This window comes from Podarcis vaucheri, assembly GCF_965113315.1.
Source record: "Podarcis vaucheri genome assembly, chromosome: 17".
NCBI classification, from domain to species: domain Eukaryota; kingdom Metazoa; phylum Chordata; class Lepidosauria; order Squamata; family Lacertidae; genus Podarcis; species Podarcis vaucheri.
This window is the reverse complement of record NC_138755.1, coordinates 4,634,915-4,643,404: the sequence shown is the minus strand read 5'-3', so window position 1 is coordinate 4,643,404 and position 8,490 is coordinate 4,634,915. Positions and strand designations below refer to the sequence as shown.

At 47.6% G+C, this 8,490-nt stretch overlaps 2 protein-coding genes across 3 annotated transcripts in view; both read right to left on the bottom strand.

Moving 5' to 3' along the window:
* The window catches only part of LOC309522715 (plexin-A3-like), a gene marked incomplete at its 5' end in the record, with an annotated part of 112,880 nt that overhangs the window by 46,597 nt on the left and 57,793 nt on the right, over positions 1 to 8,490 (bottom strand). The window lies entirely within an intron of this gene.
* FAM50A (family with sequence similarity 50 member A) lies at positions 653 to 7,845 on the bottom strand. Of its 2 annotated transcripts, none has more exons than XM_082204418.1 (8): positions 7,717 to 7,845; positions 6,411 to 6,535; positions 3,141 to 3,225; positions 2,883 to 2,982; positions 1,637 to 1,779; positions 1,404 to 1,480; positions 995 to 1,061; positions 653 to 810 (listed from the first exon to the last, which is right to left on the bottom strand). In XM_082204418.1, the coding sequence occupies exons 2-8, from the start codon at positions 6,519 to 6,521 to the stop codon at positions 710 to 712; spliced, it is 684 nt and encodes a 227-aa protein (XP_082060544.1). In that variant the 5' UTR covers positions 6,522 to 6,535; positions 7,717 to 7,845; the 3' UTR covers positions 653 to 709. The 2 variants fall into 2 exon arrangements, with proteins under 2 accessions (XP_082060544.1, XP_082060543.1); XM_082204417.1 differs by having other exon boundaries at positions 7,644 to 7,789.

Here is an 8,490-nt window from a genome sequence, read left to right as displayed (position 1 = left end):
TGGTTCTCTATGCTTTTATCCTCACCACATTCCTGTACAGCTAGGTTGAGAGAGGGACTGGTTCAAAGTCACTCAGAAAGTAAGCTTCATGGCTGAGTGGGGATTTCAACCAAAAACATAAACTGAGGCTCTAAACACTACAGCACACTGGTGCACACCCTCTCTCACACTCAGTCACTCCACTGTGTGTGTGAATATGAATGAGAGGGCACTATTTTACATATAAGATTAATGGCTTCAGGCCTTAATTGGTAGATTAGTAAACTGAAGCTGTGGATATTTTGGTGCAAGTAGCTTTTAATTCATGGGGTAGAGAGCTAAGAGCAACATTATCAGTTCATAGGTGGTCATGCACTGGGGGCTCGTGCTCTGCAGGGGTGAGGATCCTCCAGCCTGTGTGCCAGCCTTTGCCTGCCAGGGGGTTCAATGTGGCCCGCAAGGCCAATTTCCCCAAACCGTGCTCACCCGCCCATCAGCTGACATCACTGTTGACAGCAGCTGATGGGCAGGAGGACAGGGTTTAATCCTGTTTTTGTTGTGTGTCCTGTTCCCATTTGGGATTTTAGCTGACAGGCAGGTGCTCCCAGCCCTAGTCAGATTTGGCATGCAGGACAAAAAGGTTCCCCACCGCTGGTGCACTGAATGGAAAAAGCCAACCATCTGGGCTCCTACCACCCCACACGCTAAGCCACCAACTCCTTTTCCAAAGCTAAGAACTGAGCCCAATGTCGCATGGAGCAAAGCTCACCTTGACAGTCCGGCGGTGCCCAGAGCCATCCCAGTAGCTGAAGGTGATTTCTATTTCTTCACCTGGTGGGAGAGGAAAATCACAGAGGAGTCAAGAGAAGGACAGAATAAAAACTCTCATCAGAAGAAATATGAAAATCTCCAACATCTTCCTATAAACAATACCCCTCCCCTGCTATGACCACATGACAGGCTCTGATAACCAGTGGTCAAGGCCAGGCCACCGACACCACATTCCATCACTCACTCTTTATTTTCTCCTGTTTGGCTTCCCACTCCTGCCGAAGTTCTTCTCGCAGGCGATTTTCTTCCTCCTGGAAACCGGAGGAGGGGAAGGCAAAAGTTGTCAAGGTGATGCCTTGGTGGGGCTGGGGAAACCCAGCACCTTCCCGATGCTTTGGACTCCAACTCCCATCAGCCTCCAGCCAACATGGCCAGTGGGTCAGGGATGATAGGAGCTGGAGTCAGTCCAGTAACTTCAGGAGAGACCACAGGATCCTTGCTCCTGCCTTAGTGCAGGAAGGAACAATCCACAGAAGGAAAGATGGGAGCAAAGTGCCTTGCAAGATGTAGCTGGCGAGGGGCATTGGGGACCCCTCCAGGGCACTTGAGGATGGAGGTGGGTGGGCGCCACAGAAGGCAGATAAGCAGCGTACCTCACGGTCACGGTCAGGCAGGAAGCTGGTGTCCACATCTGGGTTCTTCCCCAGTTTCTTCTTCTTGGGGGCCAGCTCTGAGGGAGGTGGTGCAATCAGACAAGAGGGAGGAGCTACCCTTGAAACTTCACAGCCATCCCTTCACAGCCCCACCTTGCTTCCAGCATCACCACTATCCAGGCCCACCTGGGCTTCCCTCTCCACCTGGGAGCACCCAGCCTTCCAGTCCTCACCTTCCCGCTCCAGCTCTGCCTCTTCCTCTTCCTCCTCGATGCCGCCATCATCTTCCTCCTCCTCATCCAGGGTGAAGGACAAGCTTGAGATCTTGCGCTTCTGCTCCTGCTTGCGTTCCCGCTCCCGCATGCGCTCCAGCTTCCTATGAGGAACAAGCCAACATCAGCTTCACAGGGCATGTCCCCTCACGGGGAGGGGGAAACAAAGCATTCCAAAGGTGGTGGAGGAAAGCAGAGAGTTGAAAAACAGCAAGTGACCTGAAGAGGAAAGAGGGGTTGATGTTAAGAGTATCCCCAGATTGGTCATACTTCTCAGATTAGGGAGATGGGCAGGAAGGGAACTTAAGAGTCACAAAGCTGCTACACTAGAGGGAAGCGAATAACAACATGTCCTTATTTATTTAGGATTATTTATAATCTGCCTTGCTTTCATCTTGGAATTTAAGGCTACTTTCATGGGGTTGTCAGGCAGTCTCCCATCCAGATCAGACCCAGACCCAGTGAGTGGCTGCATCATAAGCCTTCAGGCAATGCCTATGCTTAACAATGCTCAAAGTGTTTCACAAGCATTACTGCAGTAATCTTCACAACAACCTTGTAAGTTTGGCCAGTATTATGCTGCCGGTACTGCAAGAGGAGGCACCAAGGCTGAGAGAAAATAGTGGCTTGCTCAAGGCCCGGCTGGATCAGATCAAGCACCCACATAGCCCAGCACCCTTGCTTCCAACCGTAGCCAGGGGTTGCCTTGGGGAGCTCACAAGAAAGGCATGAAGGCAATATTCTTCCTGGTTAAGCTGCAGTTTTTTTCCTTAGTTTTGTGCAGATATAATGCCTCTGGACATAGAAGTTCCATTCGGTTAGTTGACAGGCTAATTAACAGACAACAGATTTATCCCTTTTTTAAACTCACAAAGGCTTAGTGGATTTCAAAATTAGGCAGTGCATGAAGAAGCACCTTGTTCTGCCTCTCCTGAACATGACTGACTGCATGTCTTAGTGTTCTATAGTTTAAAATGGGATGCTCTCACTGCACAACCTACATCTGAATGTAGGTTCACCAGGGATGCTGAAGATACAGTGTGCCAAGGGCTAGGACCAGATGACCTCCATGGCCCATCCAACTCTACGGTCTTAACCATTACGGTACTCCAAATCTTATACACCACCCTATAGTACAGGGGGAACATTCATGAAGGAGAGGGAAAATATTGCCCATCCCAGTCTACCCAGAACACCCACAACTCACAGCTGCAGCTCCTTGGACTGCTCCTTCTTTGCCAGCTGCTTCTCCCGTTCCTTTACAAGAGCCTCTTGCTTGGCCTTCATGTCGTTGAGGGTCACCAGACCTATCAGAAGAAAATGTGCTGGGAATCAGGCCTCCCATGTGATGATTACCCAGCTCTGTGCAGGGAAGTAGAGTCTATTCATCCATTCAAGTCAAAGAATGGAGACTGGGACCCCTGCAGCTTCATTCCCCAGCACTGGGCTCCCTTCCCACACTCACCAACAGTGCTGGATTTCAGCTCAGCTTCCACTGCATCATAGTGAGCTGAGAATTTCTTGTCAATGTTTGACTTCATGATGTTCTCCTGCCATGGGAAAGCGGAGGTCAAGTTTGCTGCTGCAAGAAGCTAGAGACTCAGCGATATCCCAGTTACTACTTCCAGACCACCTTCTTAGACTAAATCTACAAAGATGTGCAACTACCCCAAGAGGAGGAGGAACACAGATTAGGGGACATCAACCCATGTGCTGTTTGGGGTCAGGGCAGCCATAGGAAAACCTCACATGCCCTTAGTGTTCTCATCTCATCCTGCCCTTGGTTAAGATAAGCACTCACACTCTGTATCCCAACTATTTTAGATTCATAGCCTACCTTAATCCAAAGACCTGGGACAGATTATGTACATTTTCTACTGATTTTGATTGAAAGAAGTAAAGAAAAAGAGGAAAATCCTTTTCACCAAGGAAAGAAGTCGAGTTGGGCATGGAAAGGTCCTCAACCAGAATGCTTCGCTTTACAGGCAGTGCTGCCAGGAGGAATTCAGTGTCTTCAAGGCTGAGAAGTTGGGCTCCACAAGAAAGGGCCAACACCCCAAACTGTATTTGTTTTATCAACATTGCCCTTGCCTTGTCAATCCAATAAGTGATCTACAGCACACCCCTCTCTGGTATCCTCCAGATGTTCTGGACTCCAGCTCCCACCTGTCCCAGCCAGAATGGCCAATGGTCAAGAGTGACGGCAACTGTAATTCAAAACATCTGAAAAGTACCACACTGGGAAGGCTGATCTAAATGGTTGGGAGATGTGAGCCCAGAGAACAAAGTCCAAGGATCTGTAATCATTTTTGGAAGGAACAAGTGCCCTGCAGAAGCACAGAAAGGTCCAAGGCAAGAAGAGAGCTCATTTGAGACTTTCAAGCACACAGCATTTTTGTATACTAAGAGGGAACCCAGGGAAAGCAAGCAAGGTGAGCTAAACATTGTCAGAAGCAGTGGTACTGTTGGCAAGACTTGTTGGGGAAAGCTCTCAAGACTGAAGTGTCATTATTATTCAGGGGGTATAGCTTGTTATAAAAACACAGGGAAAGGGGGAAAGTAGTCTATAAACTCAATGCATTGCAGAAAAAGTATACGGTCACCCAGGTCCAAGATGAAGGGAATGGCAATACCTGTGAATGTATCTGGATGAAGGAAAAAAGATAACACTGTGAATGTCTGCTTAGAGACCCGCAAAATCAATCAGAGTCGTTGAATGAGGAATTCTCTAATAAAGAATTAAATTGTTATTTGGCACTAAATACACACTGCAAAATCTAAGCTCTCCTGTTTCTAGGGAAACACATTTCTGTTTGGTGAGCTTAACACTACAGAAAAAAGCAGTGCTGCAGCCCAGGCACTTCATATAAAACTTTAAATCTCCTAATAAAGCAGAAGAAAAGGAAGTTGTGTCTGCTCCCTCACTGGTCCTGTCATCCACTGCCCCCCTCAGGTACGGCACACTTGGGATTCTTGCTTGTGACAGCAGGTAGAGGGAGGGAGATGCCAAGACTGGAGTAGGTAGAAGCAGCTATGCTATGCCCTACTGCTCGGAGGATAGGGAGATTTCAAAGGCATGTGCTTGGTGTTCAAGTTGCAAAGCAGCAAAGCCATATTCAAGATCAGGTGTTTGGCCCTCCAAATGCTGCTGAACTACAACTACCAACATCCTTCGCCATTTGCCATACTGATAGGAATTGCAGTTCACTGACATCTGGAGGCTGTTCAATATAATATGTTCAATATAATAAGGAACTAACTCAGGAGTGGAAATATTTCATCTTTTGAGGCACATTTCTGAGCACCTATAATTTTTCTAAATTTTCTGCAATTACCATACTTGTTGGAGACAGAACCTATTTAACTATACAAGGGACCTTCCATGCATTTGAGATTATTTTTTTCTCTTTCAGCAGGTTAATAGAATGGTCAGAATCTCAATTCATTTAAATCTTAGTTCACTTTGACAGAGCAATACTAACAGACAATGTGATAGTGATGATCCTAACATGAAAGATGTGATTAGTCAAATAAAAGGAAAGAGAAAGGATAACAAAGTCCAGGTTTTAAAAGAGGTGGGGCGGAGGGAATGTACTTCACTATACTCAGACAGTTAGAAAAGTATATTGGAAAGATACGTTATGTGACAGACAAGTTGGGGAAGATGGGCAATTTCTGACAGTAATAAAAGAAGAAAACTGCAAACCACAGTCATGCAGAAAATGAATATTCACAAAAAGGGATACAACCACACAGGAATTTTTTTATCTGGTAGCCAAAACTTACAAGAGGTGGGATGGACAAGTGATTGAAAGGGAGACAAGAATATACAGAATACATCAAGCCAGAAGAATAAAAACCTCTAAGAGAAATCTGGTGATAGAGAGATGGAGAACCTGTGACCCTCCAGTTGCTTTTGGACTACGACTCCTGTCATCCCTGATCATTGGCTATGCTAGCCAGGCTGATGGGAGCTGAAAGTCAACATCTGGAAGAACAGAGGTTCTCCATCCCTATGGTAAAACAACAAGTTGTGAAATGTTCCTAGAGAGGTTTTCAAGGAAAAATATTTAAGGTTGCTTAGGGCAGGGACTGAACTGACCGACAGTACCCCTTCAACTCTATAATGGAAGAGAGCAGTGAAGTTAAAGAAAAAAACAAAAAACCATGCCAAGGGCTAACTGAAATGTTGTGGGGGGAAGGAATCATGAGGAAACAATTATCCACAACTATTGCCAAAAGATAGATACGTTGGTTTAATGTATTTGTACTCAGCATGCTTAGCTTCACCATGGGCTAGGGTGTTGTATTACCTGCAACCATAATTTGAATACACTGTTAAATATTTATTAGAACATCTGCTTAATTTTTTAATGCCTCAATTTGGTTTCTTATACTGTATGAACACTACAGATTGCAGAAAAATGGCTTAAAGGTGCATTTGAAAAGCATCACATATGAAAAGCATTGAAACTTTTTAGATGACTCTCGTGGTCCCTTCCAACTCTACAAAATTCTATGATCATTTTGAAAACACCTTTCCGTATTTTGCGCTGGCTCTTCCTGACAACCTGGCAACAAAGAACAGACAATTCTATGCTGCTGCCTTCTTTCCCATTCCCTGCATTCAGAGTCCTCCAATGCTTCTGCACCACACCTTCATGGTAATATCTCTCTCAGCAACCAAATTACCCCCCCCCCATCTTGCCCCTTAGGACCTTCTGCTTCCTATCACCTCAGCAATCCGTTGCCTCATCTGTTCCATATGTTCCCGCTGCCTCTCCCTCTTCTTCATCAGCTGGAGTGCCCGGCCAGCCTCGCTGGCAGCTCCTTTGTATTGCGCCATGGCTGTAGATGGACCTGTGAGGCAAAAATAAAAATCCCCACATAGACATGAATGTATGAATGTATTTATTATTTATTCATTTCATAAGATTTATACACCGCTTGCTTATAAAACAAAAACAAAACAACAACCTCAAAGCGGTTTACAAGAAGACAAAACAATAAAATTAAGAAAATTTTACAACACTATTTTTAAACCTACATTAGTTGAAATAGCAAGAGATTAAAACTACTTTAGCCAGGCTCTCCTTCCTTGAAGGTTTTTAAACAGAGGTTGGTTGGCCCTCTGTCATGGATGCTTTAGCTGAGATTCCTGCATTCCAGGGGGTTGGAATAGAAGCAGGGGTGGCCAACTCCCAAGAGACAGCGATCTACTCACAGAGTTAAAAACTGGCAGTGATCTACCCCCTTTTTGGGGTTCAAGTCAACGTTGTTGAGCATTTTAAGGGGAGCTGAAGTTGTTGAGCTTCTTTGGGGGGAGCCAGTGATCTACCAGTGATCTACCACAGGTGTCCAGTGATCTACCGGTAGATCACAATCTACCTGTTGAACGTGCCTGGACTAGATGATGGTCCCTCCTAACTCTTAATATTCTATGGATAGCTCAGTTGGTTAGAGCCTGGAGCTGATAATGCCAAGGTTGCAGGTTCGATCCCCGTCTGGGACAGCTGCACAGGGGGCTGGACTAGATGCTACTGTCTACAATATGATTCTGCTGCAACTTTCTAACCACCTGCGCAGGGTTAGGGGATGTTTCTAAGCAGGCGCCGAAGAGAGCGCAGCGAAGGCGCCTGCTTGATCAATCGGCAGGGAGTTCCAAAGTGCAGGCGCTGCCCGCACTAACCGGCCGGGATGTTGCGCCTGCGGGCTCGCAGCGTCCCTAAAGAGATTTCCCGGCCTCAGTAGCCAGAATCCTTTCCAGCGGGCTCGTGTCGGGGCTTGTGAGGGCGTGGGGGGCCGGCTCCACCACAGACCCCCCAGCTCGGCCCCTCAAAGGCTGCTGCCCGGCGAGCAGGAGCAGACGAGGGGGAAGAACCTGGACGGCTGAGGGCCTCGGATCCGGCCGGGGAAACAGGGGCGCGCAAATGGACGGGCCCGGTGTGAGGAAGCTCTGCGGCCTTGCCTGGTCAGGAGAAGGAGCACCCGCTGATTCCGCCTCTCCTTTCTCCAGCCGCAGATCCCACCAGCTGCCTTACCTACGTCACTCGCGAGCGGAACTTCCGGCAGGGGGAAAAACCGGAGCCGCCCGCTATTGGCTAAGTTCCGCTCTGGCCCGCGGCATCACTATGGTGAAAGCCCTGTCGCGATGAAGCGTCTTCCGGAAACTCGCTCAGGGAGGAGTCAGTGCGCAGGACCCATTTCCGGTTCCGCGATTGGTGGCGACGCGGAGCCAGCGCCCCCTAGAGGGCCGCCGCCGAGCGGACGGAAACAAACGTGGTTTATTGATCCCTTGTGTCTCTGGAGGACTCGGAGGAACGCGCTTGAGACAAAGGCGGGCAGTGCGAGCCTGTCAATACATCAACTCAGAAGAAGCAAGCCCCATTTGAACTCAGTGAGGCTTACTCCCAGGTGTATAAGATCGTAGCCTGTATATTCTTTCCCCCATTGTCCTCCTCCCCCCCCCCATCATCCCTGATCAGTGGTCCTGCTGGCTAGGGGTGAGAGAAGTTGGAGTCCAACAACAGCTGGAACATCCTCCCTCCCCAAGATTGGGAAAGGCTGGTTTAGGCAGTCAGCCTGCAGAAAGCCCCGTTTTCTTTTGTAGTTTGCGGGGGGGGGAACAGCCTCCCCCTCTCTTTGTATCTTTGTCCCCACTAGCTGCAGTTATTTTATGCCCTTCAGAGTTGTCACACATATCTAATCACTTTTATTGCAAATTTGGAAGTGACTAATATAAAAATCAATGAAAATCAACAATAAAAACACAATTTGGGAAATGCTTTTTGAGGTGTGAGGGAAGGCAACATGAT